Here is a 26,365-nt window from a genome sequence, read left to right on the forward strand (position 1 = left end):
AGGGTCACTTTGAGTCACAAGCGACTCGATGGCACATAACAACAACAGCATGTTGGAAACTTGTGCCATTGAGGTCTTGATATTCTGAATCGTGTTCCCATGCATTTCTGTCATTACCAGGACAATATTGGCTTTTATTGTCTCTTTCTTGTTTTGATTTTTTAAGTTCTTGTGCTTCCTTATCTATAGTTTCAATTCTTCCATCTTTTGCAATTTTTTCCTGTAGTTCTTTATTCTTCTGCACCGATGGATTTCTTTAATGGGTTCATTTCTACATAATCCTCTCTTTACACACACACACACACACACACACCCTGCTGTCGAGCCATTTCTGATTCATAGCGACACTTCAGGTTTTGGGAGGACTCTGTCCATCTTTCTCCCACTGACTCACTGGTACATTTGAATTACTGTCCTTGGAGGTAGCAGGTTGCTTTGATGCACCACATATGTGTATGCGTACATGCTTGTGTGTCCAAGTGTATACACAGATATATCCCCATGCTAGTCATATTTATTTTATCTCTACATACATCTTCATGATATTGGCTATTGGAACATGGGACAGAGCTCCATAGAACGAACATTTCTGAAATGAGATTAAATTGGATCACTTGACTACAAAATAAAATTTCTTTACTACAAAATGAAATGTCTTCATTTAAAGAAAAAAGAGCCTGGATTATGTCAGGATTCAAAAGACTAAGTTTATGTCTAGTTTAAACGCCTAATTCTGCAGCTCACTGCACTGCTGAATGATTTATAACTCCAGGGGATTTGGATCCTGCCAGCTTAAGTAAAAGTCATGTGATTTATGCTTCAGGTTCCTTGGAAAATTCTGTTACATTATATTCTTAGCTGACATTTAGTTTAACTCATGAACATAGCTTTATTTTTAAAACTACCAGCTAGTTTGTTTGAAGAAGGTGAAAGAAATTGCAAAATTTCTCAAGTGTCTGCTCCTTAGATTATTAACTTGGCTAAGATATAACTCACTTTTTGTTCATTTTATCCTCATGGTAAATACTGCAGTGCACCTGCCCTGGGCCTACTTCTTGACTCTATTTCACATTTTGTTAAGTTATAGCCTAAGAATCTGGGGGTTAATAAGGACCTTAGAGACCACATGGTCCACTCTTTAATTTACAGACCTTTTTGCCAAGCCTCACAGCTAATTAGACTCACAGCCGAGGCTAGAACCCATGACTCCTGACTCTTGGTTCATTATTTGACAGGAAAGATTGTTTCATTTTGTTTTTAATTATTAGTTCACATGACTCAAATGTCCAGATAAGATCAAGTCAAGTCCTGCCTTTTTTCACTCTGTTAAAAATACTCATTGTCTTTGGGTTTGTTTCAAGTCATGGACACCCTCCAGTGGGCTTCCAAGGCGGGAGGAGATTACTCATCTTCCTCCAGAGGAGCTGCTCAGGGATTTGAACCGGCGGAGAGGCATAGCCCTTGGGGTCCAGAGCATCTCCCTACGGACTGTTCCAGTAGATTCTTACTACTGTATTAACTCGGTCATTGCTGTCAAGTCAGAATCTACTCACAGCTGGCCCTCTAGCGGGTCTTTAGAGGCTATAAATTGTACAGGAGGAAATGGCCCCTCTTTTTTCTGACGAGCATCTGCTGACTTTGAACCACCAGAGCGGTAGCACATTGGGTTAGCAGCACAACTCCTTACTGACGCCACTAGCAAAGCTTCCTACCTAATGTGTTGCTGGTATTGATGGCCCTTCCAGCATTTCTTTATGCAAATGAAGGCAAATATAAGTTGGTTTTCAGTGTCCCCTTTTATTAAAAAAAAAAAAGAAGCGGTCACATACTGTATACAGGCACACTGCTGTCTTAATGTCTTTTTAAAAAAAATTAATTTTAATGTAAGTTTACAAAGACTTTGGATTTCCATTTATTCATTGTTTCGCTTTTCTCTCTACCCACCCCTCCCTCCCAGTTCTTTCTTCTCTTTGCAAAGTAAAATTCTAAGGGAGGTTTGGTGGCCTAGTGGCAGGAAGCTACACTGTAATCACAGAGGTGTGTGGTTCGAATCCACCAGATCCTCTGCTGGAGAAGGAGGGACAGTCTCCTGTACCAGTCAGATCCGATCTGACGGTACACACAAACACTCACACACACACGAAAAATGAAATTCTCTGATTGTTATACAATCCCTTTCCCAAGTCCGCTCCACTCTGCAGCCTTCATTTTGGACTCCTGTCATAACAGTATCTAATCATATATCCCTTCTCAATTAGTTTAATCTCCTTTAGAGAGTGAGACGTTCGGCTTCTGAGCATTTAACTTGGAGTTTCCCAGGACTACAGTGTGAATAAAAAAAGTGTGATGTTGAGAAGAGCAAGAAAATCTTTGTGCAGAAGTGTGCCCAGTGTACAAGAGGAAGTTGGATCTGCTGGGCTTATAGGGGCCCAAGACTGGCCCTGGTTTTGGATTCTCTTACACAGATGCCAGTAAGAACACAGGTACCACCTGGGGAGAGGATACACTGATGGGGTATCTGGAGGCTCCCAAGAAATACATCCCTGGAACAAAAATTATCTTTGCTGGCATTAAGAAGACAGAAAGGGCAGAGTTGATAGCTTGTCTTAAGAAAGCTTCCAGTGAGTAACAAGTTGGTCACTGCCTTATTTATTACAAATTAGAAATGTCTTGTGACTTTTTTTTTAAACATGTACCATAGAGCCATGCTCTACAGAACCTTGTTGGCTGAGATTGGTGAGCATTAGGGTAGAATGTTGATTCGCTAAGGGGAGTGAGATAATGTGATAAGGCCTTTTGTTAACAAACCCATTTGGGCCTGAGGGCCTGGTTTAAATCTTTATTGGCCAAGCATTCTTCTAAGCGATATAGCACTGGTCTGTCCATTTGCTGTACAGAGGTAATTTGTGGTTGCTGTGATGCTAAACATTGGGACAGTGATATGTCAAATGTGATAATGGTTACCCAAGGTGGACAGTGTTTGGTGGAGCATCCCGATTAAAACAAGCTTGGAAGCAGGAGTGGCATCCACTTCCAAAATGACTTGCCTCCGGAAACTCTGTGAACTTGGAGAAACGACCAAAGTTATACAAGCGTTCAGGTCTTTCATTCATAGGGTCACTATGAGTCGTCTATGACTCGACGACACTTAACAATAACAACAGCAACCATATTTAAAATGATCTCATATCAGAATTTAGGTCATGAATAGCTGAGAGAATATTTTTGTTAGTCCTGAATTCAGTCAAGAGTGACTTTGTTTAAATGATTATAATCAAACTTTTAAACTTTTTATAGTAATTTTAATTTAGCAAGTGTTATTCACTACTTTTCACTCCCAAAGAGAAAACAGAACTCCAGGCTAGTTGGATTAGTCACACTCACTATTTAACAGAGAACTTGGACCTCACAATCTACAGGAGATGGTTTTATGTTTAGATTTCTATGACTGATATGAATATATTTAAATACTGGGATATATCTTTACTATCACATAGAACAACACAACTTAGCTGCTTCAGTTTCTATTCATCAGCCTGTTAAAATACAAGGGCTGGAGATAAAGTAGCAAAGACTTTATCCTCTTCCTCCCAGCTATGTTAATCACATTAAAACGGCCTGTATCTAAAATGTTGCCTTTTAAGTAACAAAAAATGTTTCAGTGTAGATTATGTATGATATTAAATAAAGAATGTCTAACACTTAAAAAAACCCAAAACAACAAACCCAAACAAAAAAGGTTTAGTCTTAAACTGGAGCCAAGTCCTGGTGCGACAGTTCTCATTTTGTTTGCGATGGTAGATCAATATCAAGTTGCTATTTTGAGCCTGGCTATACAACATATGAGAAAGACCAAAATTTAGTTCTATAAGGACTGTGTAGTAAAAAACTATGAGAAGCGAGAAATGAAACTCAAAATGAAAGCCTTTAGAGTTACTTGTCCACTTTCCCTGTTGTTGTTGTTGTTGTTAAGTGCCGTAGAGTCGCAGGCGACTCTTAGCGACCCTATGAAGGAGAGTCCTCGACGCTTGGGTGGGTGCCTTTCATCCTTTCTCCAGGTTCATAGGGTTTCCGAAGGCAAGCTATTACGGAAGTGGACACCACTCCTCTTTCCACTTTCCCTGTACCTTTTGAATTATCAAGAAAGACTGCTGAAGTAAAAACCTGGGATATTTGGAAGCAGACAACATATTAGTACCTGCAGGTGGTACAAAGGTGAAGGCACTGTGCTTGTAACATAAACTTTGGAAGTTTGAGTTCAGCCACAGGCATTTTGGAGAAAAGCCTGACAGTCTCCCTGAAAAGTCAGTTAATGGAGTATTTCTAAGGGAGCTCTGATAGCCTGGTGATAAGGAATTGCACTGACAGCCCAAAGGCACAGGGTTTGAATCTACCCGCTGTTTCTTGGGGGTGGGGGGGTGGGGAATGGAGAATTTCTTCCCCTGCGATTAACTGCGTGAGAAAACCTCCCTTAAAGGACAGCTCTGAGTTGGTCCTGACTCATTGGAGTATAACAGCAACAAGAGGGTTTCTGCTGCTTTCACACATGGGATCTTTGTGAGTTGGAATCTACTTTATAGCAACTGGTTTGGGTTTGGCATATAGATAAAATGTCAAGCAGTGGAGATTGTTAAGGGAAGAATGGAGGTAAGAAAAAGCTAATTACCAAGTCTTAGGCTGTTCAAATACTAAGAATCTGGGAAATTAAGGGGGAGTCACTGGAGAGAGACTGAGGAGGAGATCAGGAGAATGGTGTGCTCCAGGGATCAGGTGGCATTACTTTTTCCCCGACTGTCTATTCAGGATTAGAACCTTGAATAGATATATGTTGTGGGTTTGTTGTTGTTTTTTTTTCTTTTGTTTTTTTTAAACTCTTTTTTTATTATTATTAATTTCAATGAACATCTACAGAGATTTTGGAATTCCATTCATTCATTGTTGCACTTTTCTCCCCACCCACTCACCCCCACCCCCAGTTTGCTCCTCTCCTTGGAAAGCAAAAGAAAAACTCCTTTTTTTTTGTTGTTGTTGTTAAGTGCCACTGGGTCATAGAGCATGGATACATAGAAGGAAAAAAAGAAAAAGGATGGAGAACTTCATCTCACTTATTTTGGCCACATTGCTAGGAGAGGTTATTCCTTGGAAAGAGGTGTCATGCTTAGAAAGGTCAGTTAAAGAGAGGAAGACCGCAACAAGGTGGATTGACACAATGACTACAGCTATGGGCTTACGTCTGTCAGATGAAGAGGATGGCGCAGGAGAGGACAGGGTTCACAGGATAGGACAGGGTTCAGATCTGTTGTTCATTGGGTTGCTATGAGTTGTATGCATATGAGCTTGACAGTACCTAACAACCCTCACAGCAGCATATTCATGGGAAGGCCAGCGTGCCTTCACCATGACCTAGTCCTTTGTGGCACTGGAGAGTTTGTATTTGGATGCCATGTCTGGGATATGCAGAGCTGCAAGCTGGGCAGGCTCCATCCATGAAGTACTCGTATGAGTATCTCTTCACCCAGCTGTCGATGCAGAGTGCACACACCCTTTACACCCACCAGCCCTTCTTTCTTCTTGAGAATTTTGATATTTGCATCTGGGTTAGTTTAGTGATTTAGTCTGAATCAGGTTGATGACATGGAAGTGACTTGAACTTGGGCCTATTTTGAGACTCTCTCTCTACAAATTTAGTAAATGTTGGGGAAGAGAGGGATGCAACATAGATTTTAGTGTGTGGAATGAGTGCTGTGAAGTGATTAGGGAAAAATAAGTGTATAAACTTTGAATTACCTTTCTCTCTACAGAAGCATTAAGAAAATACAGTTGTCTACTTTTCTCCTCAATGATAACACAATTATAGTTTCTTCATCCCACCCTCACCAGTCAAATTAGATACTCAACTAAATACTCTAATCTGTTAAACTTGGTAGTAGAGCAAATAAAAGATCAGACAGATGTGCCTTTTTCTTTTTTTTGTGGTTTTTAATTTTAAAAAATTGCTTGTAATATCATGATCCTAACCTACACACCTCTTACATTTTGGTGCATTAAATTCTAGAATTTTTATAACTCATGCATATTTTTTAGAAAAAGAAAAGAATTAGTAACATCTCTGGTTAAACTTAGTGCGTATTAAAAGATGTGCCTTTTTCACAATATGAAAATGTAAGTAAAAATGGAGGGGTCTTAAAAAAATAGGAAGTTATAAATATACATTCACTTTTTAAACTTTTAAAAAAATATTATTGTTATTATTTGTGTGTGTGTGTGTGTGTGTGTGTGTGTATGTGTACCGTCAAATCGGATCTGACTCGTACAGGAGGAGATTGTCCCTCCTTCTCTAGAAGAGCATATGGTGGATTTGAATCATGCAACTCTGGGATTGCAATGCAGTTTTCTTGCCACTAGGCCACCAAAGCTCCCCTACATTTTTTAAAAAATAAGCTTGTTAATGAAGTATTGGCTTTTAAATACTAACCAAGTGAGAAAGATCAGCAACTAAAGATAGAAGAAATGCTTACGTTTTGCAAAAATAGGCATATTAGAGAACTATTCCTTCCAGAAGCACTGGAGAGTGAAAAAGGAGAATGTTTCATGTTGAATCCCTGGAGGTCCTAAATACCCTTTCCCCTCCCAGCCTTCCTTACCTCCTAAAAGAAGCTCACTGCCACCAAGTCGGTTCAGTCTTGCTGACCCCACAGTAGAGCTGTGACCTTTACAGACCCTATGTACAACAGCCCTAAACCCCGCTCTGTCCTGTGCCAATCGCATTGCCTCTGACACACCCATCCCGATTACCCCAGTCACTGAATCAGTCCACCTCATAGAGGGCCTTCCTCTCCTGCGCTGTCCCTCCACTCTCCCAAGCATGATGTCCTTCCCGGTCTCTCCTTACAACATGTCCAAAGTATGTTAGACGGAGCCTCAGAATCCTTGCCTCCAAGGAGCCACCCAGTCTAACCCTTTCCAGGACAAATCTGTTTGTTTTCCTAGAAGTCTATGGTATTCTCAATACTCTTCTCCAGCACCACAGCTCAAAGGCATCAGTTCTCCTTCTATCCTCCTTAGTCATTGTCCAACTCTCTGATGCATAATAAGTGATAGCAGTGACCATGGCTTATATCAGACGCACCTTAGTCTCCAGAGAGACACCATTGCTCTTCAGTACTTTGGAGAAGTCCCTAACAACAGACTTTCCCATGGCAATACGCCTTTTAGTTTCCTGGCTACTGGTGCCAAGAGTCTTGACTGTGGAGCCAAGCAAACTAAAGCTGTGAACAATCTCAATCTCTTCACCATCCATCCTGGTGCTGCCAATTGGTCTAGTGGTGAGAATCTTTGTCTTCTTGACATTGGGCCTCAATTCATATTGAAGACTTCAGTCCTTGACCCTCTGCAGCAAGCGCTTCAGGTCCTCCTCAGTTTCAGCAAGCAGGGTTGTGTCATCTGCATAACACAGATTGTTAATAGATCTTCCACCAATCCTGATGCCACACTTCTCCTCATAGAGCCCAGCCTCCCAGGTGATCTGTTCTGCATACAGGTTGAAAAGGTATGGAGACAGGACACATCCCTGGCACACACCTTTCCCAATTTTGAACCATGCAGTGTTCCCTTCCTCCGTTATGATGACTGCCTCCTGGTCAAGTGTAGGTTTCACATTAGAACGATCAAGTGTTCTGGGATTCCCATTCTTCTCAGAGTGAGCCACAGTTTGTTATGATTCACACAGTCAAACGCCTTTGCATAGTCAGTGAAACACAGATACACATTCCTCTGGTATTCCCTGCTTTCAGCTAAGATCCATCTGACATCAGCTACAATATTCCTAGTACCACGACCCCTTCTAACCCCAGCCTGGACTTCTGGCAGTTCTCTGCTGATGTGCTGTTCCAGTCGTTTTTGGATAATCTTCAGTAGAATCTTGCTTGCATGTGAAATCAATGATATTGTTCTATAGTTTCCACACTCTGTTGGGTCACCTTTCTTTGGGATGGGAACAAATATAGATCTCTTCCAGTCAGTTGTTCAAGTGGTTGTTCTCCAGAATTTTTGGCACAACTTGGTGCACAGAAGAGACTCTGAAAATTGCCCTGGAGCACAGAGAAGCCAAAGCACAAGGAAGAATTCAAGATACTAAAGAGTTGAATAGAAGATTTCAAAAGGCAGCACGGGATGACAAAGCAAAATAGTACAATGAAATGTGCAAGGATTGGGAGTCAGAAAATAAAAAAGGCCAAACTTGCTCAGCATTTCTTAAGCTCAAGGAACTGAAGAACAAATTCAAACCTCGAGGTGCCATAATCAAGGATGCTTTCGGCAGAATGTTAAATGATCCTGGAAGTATTAAAAGAAGATGGAAAGAATATACTGAGTCACTGTATTGAAAGGAATTGGCAGACACAGAAGAATTTCATGAAACAACATATGAGTAAGAGCCTATGGTGATGAAGGAAGAAGTTCAAGCTGCTTTGAAGGAAATGGTAAAAAATAAGGCCCCAGGAATAGATGGTATACCAGTTGATATATTTCAGCTAACAGATGCTGCCCTGGAAGTGCTTTGTGTTAAGCAATGCTAATAAGCTTTGAGAGCTTCCAGAAAGGCCATAGGGATTGTTTTCTCTCGTGTTTACAGGTGTCAATTTTCTTAAGGCACGATGGTTTAGAAAATTGACTTCTAGAATTTGTCTAAAATTCTTGGTCTTGGGTTTTTATAATCTGATAAGACTGGTGAGAGCAATAGAAAACATTTCTTTATTTAAGAGGATAGCTTCAGGCCATTTCAACTTTCTCCGTGGGTGGTCAGGCCGCTTGGTGTCCCTGTCAGGCCAAAGCAATAAAGATCTGTTCGTTTCTTGGGACCAGCCTCCTCCCTTCCCTCTTGCCTTGGATTCTCTTTCTCTCTTAACATTATAGTGTCAAAACCAGGGAATCGTCCTCATTGGAAGGAACATCCAGTCATAGGCCGAAATGTCCTTTCCACGTCTCTACAGCTGGGCAAAGAGGACAGCAAGCTGACCCTCTGAGCTCACTCACAGCTAAATGGTGGCACTTGGTGACCTGGAGCTTGACTGCCCTCTCAGAGGGAACTGCTCTCACAGCCTTACGGCCGTGAGTGCTACAAAGGTCTGCCCAGGCTCTTTATCGGGTCTGGCTTGCACCCTCTGAAATAGCCCACACTTTTCCATCTCTGCCTGATCCCACTTTCCTACTGATTCCAAAGGTCATTTGCTATTTGAATCAGGAAACATCCAATACGACCTCAATTCTCAAGGTATTTTTTTTTCTACTCTCAAGTTTTTAACAATCCGCCTCAGCCTCACTGACATCGCTCCCAAGCAACTGTCTAAGAATACGTGAAAACGATGTTCCTCCTTCGGACCTGAGAGGAAACCAACAGCAGCCCCCAGCATCACCCCAGTTCAGCAGGAAGAAGCCTTAGAGAACTTCGCCCCATCCTTTATGTCCCTTTAGGGTCTGTGACAGTTGTCCCCAGGCCTGATCATTCCTTGAGAAATCTGAAAACACTGGACTTTGGATCCTGATAAGGCTTTGCCCTCCCTTACCCTTCACTAAATCCCTCCCGAAAATAAACTAGTATTAAAATCAAAGAAACCCCCTCCCCAAAAAACCTAGAAAGAAAAAAAAGAAAACCACTATAAAAAGAGGGCACCGTTTTGACTCTCTCCGCCTGTGGTCAGATCACTTGGTGTACCTGTCAGACCACACAGTAAAGGCCTGTTCGTTTCTTGGGACCAGTTTCTTCCTTTCCCTCTCAACTCTTTCTATCTAACGTGACAGCTTTTGCAAGAGAGTTATTTTTTTCTCATTGTCCTCTGGTGCAAACTAATTCAGGGCTGACCCTCCACTGGACTGTAGGGAAAAGATGGTCTATCTTTTGCCCCACAGTCACCTCACCAGTAGATTCAAACCATCAGGGCCATGTGGCCTTGGGTGAGCAGAGCAACTTTCTACAGAGAAGGCCACAGGGGCTTCCCTTTGGAAGAGACCAGGAGGAATCTTTGTGGAAATCTGATGTTCTGTTCTTTGGTCTGTGTGCAAATACATGTGCTGTGTCCAAAAGCAGGAAATTCAGCTGAATATTTATAAGCCATGTCATTTTCTGCATTGTGTAACAGTTGATAAAGTTTTGTTAAAAAACATTTAAAAATATAGCTTTTCCTAGTAAACTTAATAAAGAGAAAATTGAGAATGAGGACTCCCTGGAAATATTTCTCCTCAGTGACAAGCCAGTTCTAATTGAAGTGTCAGGGAGTCAGTGTAGAAAGGGCGTGGAAGCTGTGCCCGAAGGCACCACTGTCTCCCCTGTGCTGGTTTTCAGACCAGAATGGCCAGCACACACTGGGCCAAGGGGCTTCTGCGTGAAAAGACTTGTGTGTTGGGCTTGACTTTGCTCCAGTGTTCTGGAAATTTATTCTTGGTGCTGTTTCCCAGCAGCGAGAAAGAATCCACCTTTTCTCAATTTGTTTGTTGATAATTTATATCCCACTGTCTCCACAAAAGGCTCAAGGCAGCTCCCAATGAAAGCCCCGCACACAGCAAGACTGTGTAAGCAAAGTGAGAAGTGAGGGAACAGACGTGCCCGCCGCTGCTGGCCTGGACGGCAGAGGGATTACACGCGGCAGTGCTGTCCCCAGCCAGCCGAAAGGCTCACACACAGCTTATATAACCGGACAAAGGAAACCAGAAGCCTCTCCCAGCTTCTGAATTTTCAAAGAATTATTACCAGGCAGTGGATTAGCAAACCAGTTCTTGAAGCTACGAGGAGCACACTGCAGATGCCACGGAAGGGTAGTAAACACCCGCTTTCTGCTTCCTCCAGCTTCTAGAAACCAAGAAGTAGCCTTCTCCAGAGCCAGCAGTGCTTTGTGCCAGCCTGCCCCTGTGTTCAAGACACTGCTAATTTAATGTAGTTCTTTATTAGCGTAGTTACGTCTGGTAGATACTTCACATCATCGCTTACTATTCCTCCTCTTGGAATAGTTGTTGTTATGTGCCGTCGAGTCATTTGTGACTCATAGCGACCCTATGCACAACAGCCCTAAACTCTGCTCTATCCTGTGCCAATCGCACTGTCTCTGACACACCCATCCCGATTACCCCAGTCACTGAATCAATTCACCTCATAGAGTGTCTTTCCCTCCTGCTCTACCTGGCATGATGTCCCTCTCTAAAGACCTGTCTCTCCTTACAACATGTCCAAAGTATGTCAGGCGAATCCCAGAATCCTTGCCTCCAAGGAGCAGCCTGGTTTAATCCTCTCTAGGATGAATCTGTTTGTTTTCTTGGCAGTCCATGGTACATTCAATACCCTTCTCCAGCACCACAGCTCAAAGTAGAGGCACTTTAATTGTGAAGCAAAGGGGAATTACTGTTGTTGTTGTTGTTAAGTTCCATCGAGTTGTAGGCGACCCTATGAACAAAAGACCCGGATACTGGTATAACTTTCGTCCTTTCCCCAGGTTCATAGGGTTTCTGGAGGCAAGCTGTTACGGAAGTGGATGCCACTCCTGCTATAAAATCAACCATGTCTCATAACCACTTTATGAATGTTTTTGTTATGTGCCATCAAGTCACTGCAACTCATAGTGACCCTGTGTACAACAGCTCTGACCCCTGCTCGCCCTGTCCTGTGCCAACCTCATCATCTCTGACACACTCACCCCCATTATTCCAGTCACTGAGTCAATCCATCTCATCCAGGGTCTTCCTCTCTTGTCCTGTCCCTCCACCCTCCCAAAGCGTGACATTGCTCTCCAACGACTGGTCCCTCCTTGCAACATGCCTAAAGTATGTCAGATGGAGCTTCAGAATCCTTGCCTCCAAGGAGCAGCCTGGTCTCAACCTCTCTAGGATGAGCCTGTTTCTTCTCCTAGCAGTCCATGGTATATTCAGTACTCTTCTCCAGCACCACAATTCAAAGACATCAGTTCTTCTATCATCCCTAGCCATTGTCCAGCTTTCTGACCATAGCAAGTAATTGCGAAGACCATGGCCTGGATCAGGCACATCTTAGTCTCTAGACTACATGCTGCTCTTCAACACTTGGGAGAGGTCCCTGACAGCCGACTTTCCCTATTAGTCTCTTGATTTCCTGGCTGCTGATACCACGAGTGTAGATTGTGGAGCCAAGGAGACTGAAGCTGTTAACAATCTTAATCTCTTCACCATCCATCCTGATGCTGCCAGTCGGCCCAGTGGTGAGAATCTTTGTTTTCTTGATGTTGAGCTTCAATCCATATTGAAGGCTGCAGTCCTTGACCTTCTGTAGGAAGTGCTTCAGGTCCTCTTCCGTTTCAGCAAGTGAAGTTGAAGTTGTGTTGTGTTTAATGCAGACTGTTGATGAGTTTCCCCTCTAATCCTGATGCCACTTTCTCCTCATAGAGCGCAGGCTCCTGGATGATCTATTCTGCATATAGATTGAGAAGGTATGGAGATAGGAAGTTTCCTTGGCATACACCCTTCCCGATTTTGAACCCTGCAGTGACATCGTCCATGCCTCTAAGGAGTGCCCTGGTTGTGTTTTCGTCAAGATAGATTTGTTTATTCTTTTACCAGCCCACAGAATATCCAATATTCTCAGGCAACATCAGAATTCAAGGACATCGACATTTTTCTTCAATCTTCCTTATTTATTATCCAGTTTTCACATTTGTATGAAGCAGTTGAGGCAAGCACACTTTAGTCTTTAAATGGACGTCCTTGCTTTTTAGCACTTCACAGAGGTATAATAACTAGAACCAATTGATACACACCATCTGCCAGTCTGTTGCTATAAAAAGCTATCCTACCACCCTTGGTAGACAAATTTCGGCAGAACTCAGAGGCTAAGACAGACTAGGAAGAAAGACCTGGTGATCTCCTTCTAAGAATTAGCCAGTAAAAACCCTGTGTGGATCACAAATATTTTCTTCTGCTTCTTATGTGAAGGCTGATGAGTGAATAAAGAGGACAGAAGAATTAATGCCTTTGAATTGTGGTGTTGGAAAAGAGTACTGGATATTACACGGGAGCTCTGAGTCCCAGCTGACATGATGACCCCCTAAGAACAACATGAATCACAACAGAATACTGTCTGATACAGTACTGGACTTTGAGCCTTCTAGATTGGAAGGCATTAAAATGTACAATGGCTAAAAGAATGAGATTTAAACATACCATTGACTTTGAACGAGGCACAGGACTAGAAAACATCTCTTTCTACAGTCAGGTCACCTTGATTCAGAGCTGACTCAGTGACAGTGAACCCCAACATTTTGATTCATTCAACACACTGTAGACTATTCTAGAAAGAGGAAATAAAGAGCCTTGGCGATCCAAGAGTGTCATACTTTTTTGTAGGGGGTTCTCCTAAGAATGGAATTTCATTTCATTTTCTGGATTAATAAATAGAAATGAATAGTGTACTCAATTAAGAAACATAATTAAAAACTGTAACGGTTCCCATAATAACCCAGAGCATCCCAAGCCTGTGAATCTAAGGGCTTTCGTCTCCTCTGAGGACATCGTGATGGGAGTGCTGGCTGGCTGTTGTTCTTTAGAGGGCTATCCCGATTTCCAGGAGAAATTAAAATATGGATGAATGCATATGAGTAGCACTGGAACAAAAGAATGAGCATGCAAAGGTTACCATGGGAACAAGCCCCCTTTCGCCACTTTATTTTTGTGACGCAGTGTCAGACGCTGAATCCTTTGAATTCTCATTTCTCAGCAAAAGCCCAGCCTAAATAGAATGAAAATGGCAAAGCCTTTTTTAAAATTTTATGTTATTAATTTTAATGAACATTTACAGAGATTTTGGATTTCCATTCATTCATTGTTGCACTTTTCTCCCTGCCCAGCCCTCCCCCCACCCCCAAGTTTGCTCCTCTCTTTGAAAAGTAAAATTCCTTCATTGGTATACAATCCCCCCACTCTGAGTACACTCCACTCTGCAACCTTCATTCTGGACTCTTGTGATAACTATAATACCCTATCATACATCGCTTTTAAATTATTCTCTCCCTCATCTGTTTCAAAGCAGTATACATAATTTATCCAGTTTTTCTCAATTTTACCCCAACCCTGATGTCAGTCCCATTCTAAACAGTGGCACCATGCAGTATTTGTCCTTTTGTGACTGAGATATTTCATTCAGCATAATGTCCTCCAGGGTCACACCCATTTTGAATAATATTGCATGAATTCCTTGTTTTTCAATGCAGCGTAGTATTCCATTGTGTGAATATACCACAGCTTCTCTATCCATTCGTTTGTTGATGGGCAAAAATGGCAAAGCCTTTGTAATACAGTTTTTATTTATATGTTTGGTCCTATTTGTTTCATGGTTCCTCTATGTAGTGCTTTGCTTGTAAGAGTATAGAGAAAGCAGTAACTGTCCTTGACTCAGTTCTGATTTTTTTTTAAAATTTTTTATTATTTTTTTGTGTGTGTGCGTGTACCGTCAAATCAGATCTGACTGGTACAGGAGGAGATTGTCCCTCCTTCCCCGGCAGAGCAGTTGTGACTTGTTTGATACAGCAGAAGGAACACTGCCTCATCTTCCATCATCTGCACGCTCACCAGCACGGTCGTCTGTCGTTGGAGCTGTTGTGCAAACATGTGTTATCAAGGGTCCCCATATCCTCACCTGCCCTCTGCTTCAACAGACATGCTCTCCTGTAGCACCTGATTCCTCTGAACTACCGAAGAGTTCCACATTGTTCTGTTGTGATCTATTGTGATTTCCATTGGCTAAGAATAAGTCACTAAGGCTTTCTTCCTAATCTGTCCCATTTAGTCTGAAAGGTTGGCTGAAACTTGTCTGTCAGAGGTGACGCTGCTGATATTTGAAATCACTGCAACACACAGTCCCTGGAAGGGAGAAGACTTAAGGTTGTGTGTCCTGAAGGACATTTGGATTTGCCCCTCATTTCCCTGGCCGCCAGTTCTTTCTGTCTTCACTGCAATTTGCTTTGTGATTTTCCCTGAAGGAGAAAGAATCCTCGTACTGTAGTGTATTACCGTGTTGCTGCAATAACCAAAGATATGTAGTTCAAATCCACCAGCCGAACTGTGTGAGAAAGTTGGTTAGTCTCTTGTGAAGATGTAAGCCTTGGAAACGCTGTGGAAGCTCTCTTTGAGCCTGAATTGACTTGAAAGTGAGTTTGGTTTTTGGATTGAAGGTGCCTGTGTGCTGTTGGGTTTAAAACTTGCATTGTGTTGTGTTAATGATAAGAAAGCTCTTTGATCAGAGTCCAGAATGTAGTTATCACTTACCCCTCAGCCTTTTCTGACCTTACAGGTTTTAATAGGAAGATAAGAATCTTTTTGCAGAAACCACTCTAGAGTTTTAAAGGATCAGTCAGTGGCTATCAGAATGGAGTGAAGGCTACCAGAGCATTTTGTTGACAATCCTTTCTCTTCAACTCTCAACCACTTTTAATTCATCTTGACCCTTAGGCTTAATCCAAGGTAAAACTAAAGGAGAAAAAGTCAAAATAGAATGTGAGAAGACAGTCTCCAGAGGAGAAAACGTCATTGAACCTTCAGCAGATTGTTGTAGTTGTCTGATTGTCAGACTTCTCATAGACATTAATTTCTGTTACTTGATTCATTAATCAAGTAATAATCCTGTCTTCTCCTTTTACCATTTGAATTTTGTTTCAATGCTTGTATATTATCAAAGATAAAGTTTATATTGCCTTCTCTAATCACATTTGTCATGGTTTTGGTTTTGGTTGCTGTAGGGGTTTTGTCTTAATTCTAAACTGTTGTTGTTGATTGCTGTCGAGTCAAGCATGACTCATAGAGACCCTATGAACAAAAGGCCTGAAGTCCCTTCTACAACTATTGACATTCATCAAAGTTCATAGAGTTTCCGGAGGCATGTTGTTTAGGAAGTGGATGCCACTCCTGCTTCCAAATCTGTCATAGTGCGTTATTGTTGTTATGTGCCATTGAGTCACCTGCAATGCATAGCGACCCTATGTATAGCAGCTCTGAACCCTACCCTGTCCTGAGCCCCAGTTACTGTATCAATCCATCTCATCTGGGGTCTTCCTCTCCTGTACTGTCTGTCCACCCTTCCGAGCATGATGCCCTTTTCCAGACGTGGCCAAAGTAATTGAGATGGAGCTTCAAAATCCTAGCCTACGGGAGGAGAGACTTGGTTTCACCCTCCCCAAGACAGACCAATTTGTTTTCCTGGCAGTCCATGATATGTTCAGGACTCTTCTCCAGCACCTCAACTCGAAGACATCCATTCTTCTTCTGTCATCCTTAGTCACTGTCCAGCTCTCTGAAGCATAACAAGTAATTGAGAAAACCATGGCCTGGATCAGGCTCACCTTTGTCTCTAGACTTAGAGTATAAGTCTTAGGACATATGTCTTAGGACATAGAATATTTTGATCAGGAAGCAACGGCTGTGTTTTTCCTTCTGTTTGGGGACTGAACACATTTCCTGTCAGTGTTGGTCTGTTTAGACATGGACAGGTTTGCACTTGCTCGTCACTTTGACTCAAAGTGGCAGCAAGGATGCTGCTTCCCAGCACAGAACACCCCGGAGTATCTGTGATGCCTGTGTGTTTGGGTGACCCTCAGGCTAGGTCTGCCTTCCCTGGACCAGTTGTGTTCAGAGCAGTTGATTCTGATCACTGACCACTAAGAAAAAACCCAAACAACAAAAACTACACATACAAAACCTCAGTAAACCCACATCTACCCAGATCTCATCTACAGCAGAATCTGAATCCACTTCCGTACACTCTAGAATGTTCTGTTGGTACCATAAGGGAAGCGTTTCCCCACATAGCTTGCTGGTACTTATTTGTTGTTGTTAAATGCCGTCGAGTCTCAGGCAACTCATAGCGACCCTGTGAACGAAAGTCCTGGACACTTCCTGTATAACTTTCGTCCTTTCTCCAGGTTCATAGGGTTTCCAGAGGCAAGCTGTTATGGAAGTGGATGCCACTCCTGCTTCCAAGCTTGTTTTAATCGGGGAGCTTAACTCATTTGACTCATCAATGTCACAGTGTTTGGCTTCATAGCAACCACAAGTTACCTCTCTATAGCAAGTGGACATACCAGGGTTACACGACCTACAAGAATGTTTCACCAAAAACATACTTACCTTGCATATTAGTTTTGCTTGTTGTAATGTGCCGTTGAGTCACTTGTGACTCATAGCGACCCTATGTACAACAGCCCTAAACCCTGCTCTGTCCTGTGCCAATTGCACTGCCTCTGATACACCCATCCCGATTACCCCAGTCACTGAATCAGTCCACCTCATAGAGGGCCTTCCCCTCCTGTGCTGTCCCTCCACCCTACCAAGCATGATGTCCCTCTCCAAGGACCTGTCCCTCCTTACAACGTACCCAAAGTATGTTAGACGAAGTCCCAGAATCCTTGCCTCCAAGGAGCAGCCTGGTTTAACCCTCTCCGGGATGAATCTGTTTGTTTTCTTAGCAGTCCACGGTACATTCAATACTCTTCTCCAGCACCACAGCTCAAAGGCATCAATTCTCCTTCTATCCTCCCTGGTCATTGTCCAGATCTCTGATGCATAATATGTATGTATGGCTGAAAACACAGTTGTGAGCCAGACTGTAGTAGATGCAGGGGGAGAATGTTTCCCTTCTGTGTGGGACGTGTAAGTTGCATTCTGGGCCAGTGCTGCTTTCCACAGCCACCAGCCTAAGTCAGGGCAGGCTTGTATGTAGGGAATACTCAGCAGACACAGCGGAGCTTCCAGACTAGGAGACCAGGAATAAAGGCACAGTGGTCCCCTTGCAGGTCAGCAATGAATGCACGGGTCACGATGGTCCAAACTCCCCGTACCTGGGGTCGCAGTTGGGAGCTGACTCAAGGACAGATAATAACCACATTTTTTAGCTGGTTTTCAAATAAAGGCAAAGAATTTGTTCTTCATTTTAACAAGTACGTTTCTGTACATGTTTTATGGCAGTGTCTAAAGAAAAGTTTATAAAATAAAAACCACGTAGAAAGTCATTATTATGTAATTCTAGAAAAAAAAATATCTTAGAGGGAGTCTCTGTTAAAGTTCCTGTCTTTAGCTGTTAAAAGCTTGAAGGAATGCAATTGTAAAACCAAAAACAACAGCAACTTGGCTTTTTTCAAGGAAAAGGAAGATTTCATTTATCACCATAAAAGATTTGCCAGTGTAATGGATTTAAAAATATTACTGACTTTAGGGGATTCGTTCTGATGGCTCAGTGGAAAGGAGTTGCATTGTTAACTGAAAGGCAGGCGAGGCGGTTTAAATCTACCAATTTCTGTGGGAGAAAGATGAGCAACTTTCTCCTGTGCAATTTGTAGCCTCTGGAAACCCAATGGAAAGGCTGCCATGAGTTGATTCTGAACTCAACAGCCTATATCAACCACCTTTAATTTAAATATAAAATAAACAAAGCCAAGCACATTCTGCTTTGACATTGACACTATTAAAAATAAGTATTATTGTATTCTGTGTTGAAACAGATGAGGGAGCGAACTGTTTAAAGGGGATATATGATTAGGTATTATCGTCATGACAGGAGTCCAGAGTGAAGGGTGCATAGTAGAGTGGACTTGTGGGGAGAGACTGTATAACAATGAAAGAATTTTTCTTTTACTTTTCAAAGAGAAGAGTGAACTGAGGTGTGCGGGGGTGGGGGGGGAGTGCAACAATGAAATGGAAATCGAAAGTCTCTGTAAATTTTCATTAAAATTAATAATAATAAAAAAATTTTAAAAAATAGGTATTACTGTGATGACAGGAGTCCAGAATGAAGGCTGCATAGTGGAGTGGACTTGGCGGGAGGGTCTGTATAACAATGAAAGAATTTTTCCTTTCAAAGAGAAGCGTGAACTAACTGGGGAGGGGGTGTTGGTTGGGCACCAGAGATCAGCATTCCTGTGGTCATAATCCTATTTGGGAATGCGTTAATGATACAGGATTAGGATAGATGGTCTTTTGAGTCAATCTCTTTTAAAATGGAAAAGAGATTACATGCAAACCAGCAAGTGGGATGGAGAAGTTATGTGCTAAATCTCCTGAAGAGAGCTCAGAAGAGACAAGACTTACTCTGGAGTGGAAGGTCAAGAAAGCCTTCCCTGGAGCCAGTGCTCTGTATCTGTATTTGGCATTCTAACCTACTAACCTGTGAAATTCTACTGAATCGCATTGGGAACAAATACAGATCTCCTCTAGTTTATTGGCCAGGAAGGTAAACTCAAGAAAAGCGTGCATTAAGATGGTATCCTTTCTCCATTCCTGTTCAGTTTCTATGCCCAGCAAATCTTCCGAGAAGCTGAACTCAGTGAAGAAGAATGTGGCATCAGGATCTGAGGAAAACTCAACAATAACCTGTGTTATGTAGATGACACAATTTTGCTTGCTGAACGTGAAGTGGATTTGAAATGCTTACTGCAGAAAATCCGAGATTATGTACAGCTTTCAGTGTGAATTGCATCTTAATATCAATTAGACAGAAATCCTCACCACTGGATTGATACACAGCATCGTGATAGGCGGAGAAAAGATTGAATAGTCAGTGATTTCATCTTCCTTGGTATCCTTGGTACCAGCAGTCAGGCGATGAGGAGATGTATTACCTTGGGCAGGTGTGCTGTCAGGAGCCTCTCTACATTATTAAGGAGCAATGATATCACTTTGAAGACTAAGGTGCATCTGAGCCAAGCCATGTTCTTTTTTCTTTTTTCAATTACTTGTTAGGCATAGAGAGTTGGACAATGAATAAAGATGACAGCAGAATAATTGCCTCTGAATTGTGGTATTGGAAAAGGGTGCTAAATATCCCATTGACTGGCAAGAGAACAAACAGATATGGCTTGGAGAGGGCTCAGACAAAGTAGTCCATAGAGGGAAGGATGGTGAAACTTTGTCTCACAGACTTTGGTTTTTAGGAAGGGCCAGGTCTTGAAAAAGGACATCATGCTCAGCAAAGTGGAGGGTCACTGAGGAAGTGAAGACCCTCAGTGAGATGAATTCACAGAACAACTTTAATAGTGGGATCTCTAGTGTAGCAGAGATGATGAGGATGGCACAAGGTAGAGCATGGTTCAAACCCATTACAGTTGACCCAGCGGCACCTACCAACAACCACCTGTGAGAAAACTTGCTGTTTTTTGGAAAGACCTCTATTTCTGGTATTTCTATGATGACATCACTCAGTAACTGAGGCACTTAGTTGGTACTGTGTCCTATGGATGTTTTCAAGTTCTGTATGATACAAGCATGTGTAGAGAATTTGTTGTCTTTTGAAATACATGGAAGATAGTTACAGTCTTTTGTTTTGTCTTTTCAGATTCTTTATGGAGTTGGAAGCCAGGCATCAGAATAATATCTTCATTGACGATATAAGTGACATTGTAGAAAAACACACAGCGTCCACGTTTGACCCCTACGTGAAATACTGCACAAATGAAGTCTACCAACAGCGGACGTTGCAGAAATTATTGTAAGTAAGCAATACCAAACGTTACTGATTCAAACCTCACTTTATAATTCAGTCACATTGATTCGAATGCATTGATCTTTCACGTCATAGTTAGAAATGTTTGCAGATAGACTGTTTCCCTGGGAGAAATGTTTAAGAATAATGGTTTTAAAACAATAATTAGGCACTGTTTATATGGTAACAGTCCAGAATAAGAGGGGCATAACAAAGTGGACTGGGGAGAGGGAAGGAAATTATGCAAAAATGAATGAATTTTTTTTAAGTGAACTGGGGTGGGTAGGGAGGAAAATGTGCAACAATAAATGAATGAAAATCCAACTTTTCTGTCAACTTTCATTAAAATCACAGTTAACAAAAATAATGCTTTCAGGAGTAAACTAGTAAAGATTGAGTCTGCAGAATTTTCTCTGTAAAGCAGTTATGAAACTTGAGTTGCTGTTATGGTTTGATTTTTTTTTTTAAGTGCTATAAGGTACTGGGGTGATCATCACTTCATGCCGGGCTTTCTAAGGTGTTTACTGATGCAGGACCTGACCTCATCTACTTCTGTTACTCAGAAGGTCACCGAGAGTCAACAGATGATGACTAGTGGTTGCCAATTGAATGGTTTTCCAAAAGCCCAGAGACAGTCTCCCATGGTTCTGGATAGATCTTTGGGACCCAGGGTTTTCTAATATTCTGATCTCATTCTCTTCCAGTGGCTCTATTAATTTGTCTAGTATTGAGGGTACCACTCACCACTGGGCCAATTGGCAACATCAGGATGGATGGTGAAGAGATTGGGATTGTTAACAGCTTTAGTTTGCTTGACTCCACAGTCAACACTCTCAGCACCAGTAGCCAGGAAATTAATAAAACGTTTTGCGATGGGAAAGTCTGCTGTTAGGGATCTTGCCAATGTACTGAAGAGCAATGGTGTCACTCTGGAGACTAAGGTGTGTCTGATGCAGGCCATGGTCTTTGCAATCACTTGTTATGCATCAGAAAGCTGGACATTGACTAGGGAGGTCAGAAGAATTGACGCCTTTGAGCTGTGGTGCTGGAGAAGAGTATTGAATGTACCACAGACTGCCAAGAAAACAAACAGATTCATCCTAGAGAGGAATAAACCAGGCGGCTCCTTGGAGGCAAGGATTCTGAGGCTCCATCTAACATACTTTGGACGTGTTGTAAGGAGAGACCAGTCCTTGGAGACGGACATCATGCTTGGGAGGGTGGAGAGACAGTGCAGGAGGGGAAGACCCTCTATGAGATAGATTGATTCAGTGACTGGGGTAATTGGGATGGTTGTGTTGTAAGACAAAGCTTTACTGTTCTTGCTTCTAGAACATTCTGGCTGCAAACCAAAACATACTTGTTTGTTCTTTTTTTTAATTTTGTGTGTGTGAGTGTACCGTCAAATCAGATCTGACTGGTACAGGAGGAGATAGTCCCTCCTTCCCCGGGAGAGCATCTGGTGGATTCGAACCGTGCGACTCTGGGATTATAGTTGCAGGTCCTTGCCACTAGGCCACCAGAGCTCCCCTTGTTTGTTCTTTTGACTATCCATGGGATATTCAGTGCTCTTCTCTGACACCACAATTCAAAATTATCAGCCCTCCTGCCGTCCTTATTCAGCTCCCAGAGGCAGAGCAAGCGATTGAAAATTCCGTGTCCTGAATCCATGCGAAGGTGCACTTTTACATGATTGCTCCCTCAGTACGGGTAAGAGGAGTTGGCAAAATCTAAAGGAAAGCAATTGGGGGGAAAATATCCTTTAAGATTTTAGTTGGTTCCAAAATCAGTCTCCACAGTAGTGTTTCCTATTGCCTAAGGGGCTCTTTAGAGAAGATCTTCACCCTGAAACCTACAGCGTCCCTTTTCAGCAGGAAGTAGCTAAGAGAATACGCCGTCCCCTTTTCCTTGTGAATCAGGGTGAAGTATCTCTCAGGGAGGAGTGATAGGGAATGACAAAGGACACACTGGCAAAGGAGATTAATCAGAACAGGTTTCGACAAGCACTGTGGCAATGGGACAATTAAACTTTCAAGGAATATTCAACCTGAATCCTTCTGGTCATATGGAGATTTTTGAAAGTATTTCTTTGAGTTTATTATGTTTAATTTGTTTGTGTATAAAGGATGTTCATCTAGATGATAACATACTTATGATAAAAACAAAAGGGGGGAAATATGGGGTGGGAAGCCAATACTAAATATTTGTAATAAACTGAATGCTATTTAAATTTTTTTTAAAAAAAGGAAAAAAGATTTTAGTTGGACAATAAAAAAAAGAGTTAAGCATTGAATTTATTCTGCATCTTCTTCCATTGTCCTGTTTCAGTTCCTGGACAGGAACCCAGAGGGTGTGATGCCCAAGGCCTGGGGCCCTAACCAGAAGGTTGGCAGCTTGATGCCACCTCCTGGGAGGAAGATGTGGTAATCTGCCCACAGGGCAGTCCATTCTGTCCTGAAGATCACTGAGTCAGAAATGACTTGCTGACTGTGGGTTTCTGTCAGTCACTGAGAGTTTTGACCTGATTCTCAAACTCTTGCCTTATGGCTGATCTTCCAGTTTGTTTTCAGAGGCTGTAAATTGCAAAGGAGGAGATTGCCCATCTTTCTCTCAGAGCTGCTGGTGGATTCCAGCTGCTCTGAGAGGTACCATCTTTGGGTACAGACTAGACAACCAGAGCTTCTTATGTACCTGCCATGTATGACTTTAAAAAGATCATGGTAGATGATAGCTGTCAAAATGTTTCTAAAAAAATTGGTTTTTAGTTAGGGCAGAAACTACGTAACCACAGTATTTGTCACTAAGGAAAAAAAAGGTCAATGGCTATGCAGTAAATATCTATCTTGTTTTCTTTGTAAGAGTCTTTACTTATCACCAGTAGAAGCTTCATGGTATAATTGTACAGTATTGTAAGCTTTTTTTGAGTTTATCATTCTCTTATCCTTCTGAGAGTTGTGGTATTTATTGCCATGCCATCGAGGTCTGTCTGGCTTCCATGCAAAGGGTCAGTGATGGTTACTTGTAGAACTAGAACCAGCAAAAACCCCATAAACTAGTTGAAACCACTGCCATCCTCATTAAATTCTTGCATGTGCGAGGGTGAAAACCCAGAGCTGCCAACCTCAAATGAAATTGGTTTTGTTTGTTTTAAACAAGTGTCTCATTCTCAACTCACCTTGTCATTTTGGGATGGATATTTTTGGACATGCTGTCAAGACCTTGGGAAAGGACATTCAGGTTGGAGGGTCAGTGAAAGAGAGTAAGAACCTCAACAAGATGGACTGACTCAGTAACTGTCACAGTTACTCAGACCTGGTGCTCATAGAGTCGCTGAGGCTCAGAGCTGACTCAGTGACTCCTACCATCAGCAGAAGGTCTTGCTGTGTGGCCATCGTGTGCCCTGTAAGCTGTTTAGCACTTTCCCTGGCTTTTACCTCCTAAGTGCCAGAAGCACCCACTTTCCTCAGTTGTGATGACCACAGATGTCAACAGACATTGCCATGTATCCCCTGACTGGAAGACAGCCACACCCCTTTCTTTCCTCCCTCTCCTACTGGGAACCACTGATATAAAAAGATAGACTTTGGTTTGAAGTTATCAGAGAATATAAATTGCAAGTTCCAAAACAAGGTCTTGAATTAGAGCTAAAGGAGATTTTGTTTCTCAAAGTTTAAAAAGGTGAATAGCTCCTGCTGTACAATCTTTGACTCTAAAGAGGAAAGTTTTTTCTCTAGCTTGTCTTAGTCACGCCGTCATTAGGCCTCGACGTGGAAGTTGGCGTGTGTGCTTCCAGGGCTTTGTTGTGATTGATAGGAATGTTAGTGACTTCCAGCTGCACGTTAGAAACGCCCGGGACTGAAAACCAGCCAACAAGGATCCGTTCGGGCTGCGGTTGATTCAGATGTGAATATCCTTAGAATAGGCACCAGGGACTGAGGGATTTTGATATGTAACTGGTTTAAGAGTTTAATTATTATTTTTTTAAAAAAAACTTTTTTAGTAAATCTTTTCAATGTTAAAAAATCTTCCATTTTTTAAATATGTCTACTAACATATATTTGACATATTAAAAAAGTAAAATAAAAAATCAAGGCGATAGCTACATTTCACACAGATAGTGTAAGTGACAGAACAGAAACATAAACCTTCAATGATCTACTTCCAGCATATCTCTAATATAAAATAACTGAATTGTACCTACCCTAAAGGTCATTTTATTTGGCACAATGGTGATGATGATGGCAGTAATGATGACAAATGTCTAAAAATCTTCCATTTGAAGAAATGAAAACATTTGTTTAATTTCTTTAGATTTGCTGATAGGAGTATTTCCTAATTTATTTTTAACAGACTTAATCCAAATTACCTCAGTTTTTGAAATAAATTGAGAAATGTCTCCCATTGCTATGGTATTCTGAGCCACCTTTTTTGAGAATACAGTTATCCAGTGCTCCACTTCCCATCTCTGTTGTTCCCTACCCCTACCCTCTAACCCTTCTTTTAACCCTACAGCCTCCATGTCTCGGCTAACAGTTATTAAGTCTGTCAGTGTGCAAACTCTTCTGAGCTTCTAGTCTCTGACTGGAATCTCCACTTGGCAGCCCTTTAAGGTTGTACGTATGAGTAGTTTTATGTAAGATGATGCTTTTTGGGGTTTCTTCTTATGCTAAGTTTCACACCAGTCTTGGGACAGCACTGTCACTATTCGTATGTCCTGGAGGGGTAATTTAATGGATGACGTGATCAAAATATTTTGTCTTAGAAAAGAGAGCTGTTGAAAAGACCAAAAGCCTAGCATATTAGTTCAGCCTGACAGATAACAGCTTTTGTAGGTCATTGTCTTGGTCCCAAGGAGAGACTTTAGCATACAATTTGCTTTATTATTAATGCATTTATTTGTAGTTTATTTTATATGCGGTCTTACTGTGTATTTGTGGGAGAAGGATGGTTAATCTCCTCCTGTGCAATTAACTTCCTCTACCTACTAGAGAATCAGCTATGGGTTGATTCCGAGTCCACGGTACACAGCAACAATACTGTGTATTATTTAATAATTGATATATTCACTGTAATATAGTGACCTTCATTTGTTTACTTTCCACTTTTTAAAAAATATTGTATTAGTTTTCATATTCCTTTACATTATATTTCATTCATATACATGGTGTTTTATGCTTTCACTTACATGGTATTTCATACAATCATTCATACACATTCTATTTTATATATATAAAAAATATAATTTTTTTTTAAGGAAGAAAGCTTTTATTGGGGCTTTCTAGCTCTCGGGTGAGGTTTTCTGCCCCAGGCTGGAGGGAGAGAGACAGACAGAGACAGACTGGCAGGACAGATCAGAGAAGTTGGCCTCTATTTCACTTTTTTTAATTGGTTTGCTTACGAAGTTTATGTACGTTGTATGCCACACTATTCTTCAGTTGCATTACATTTCACACAGTCATTCTCATGCATTATGTTTTATATAATTTATCACCATTGGGCCTTGCCCATCAGGACCCTGTCTTTTCACCCAGATCCTTCCCATTTGCTTCCCCCTCCCTCCACCCACCAAACTTTTATAAGTTTCTACTCACATATTTCTGTATTGTTTGATAATTGACATATTCACTGTAATTTCATGAACCCTTTGCTTCTTGCCACTTTTATAAATTTCTAGCTGATCTATTTCTGTCTTCTTCACATTACCTTCACCTCACATCTTTGTTCAATTTCAGATATAAGACACATGAGAGAGACATATGTGTGTGCCTGTGTAAATATGTGTTTATGTTATTGTCGTACTTAAAATCGTTGATAATCTTGGAAGCAGGAGTGACATCCACTTCCATAAATAGCTTGCCTCTGGAAACCCTATGAACCTGGAGCAAGGAT

At 41.7% G+C, this 26,365-nt stretch overlaps 1 protein-coding gene across 1 annotated transcript in view; it reads left to right on the forward strand.

Annotated features, from left to right (window-relative positions):
• Positions 1–26,365, forward strand: part of ARHGEF26 (Rho guanine nucleotide exchange factor (GEF) 26) — a 182,163-nt gene that overhangs the window by 82,416 nt on the left and 73,382 nt on the right. Inside the window, exon 7 of the mRNA XM_006902100.1 lies at positions 20,330–20,482. Within this exon, the coding sequence (XP_006902162.1) occupies positions 20,330–20,482 (153 nt within the window). The remainder of the gene's footprint in view (positions 1–20,329; positions 20,483–26,365) is intronic.

Source organism: Elephantulus edwardii, unplaced genomic scaffold (assembly GCF_000299155.1).
Source record: "Elephantulus edwardii isolate Elephantulus edwardi_28Jun2011 unplaced genomic scaffold, EleEdw1.0 scaffold00368, whole genome shotgun sequence".
Taxonomy (NCBI): domain Eukaryota; kingdom Metazoa; phylum Chordata; class Mammalia; order Macroscelidea; family Macroscelididae; genus Elephantulus; species Elephantulus edwardii.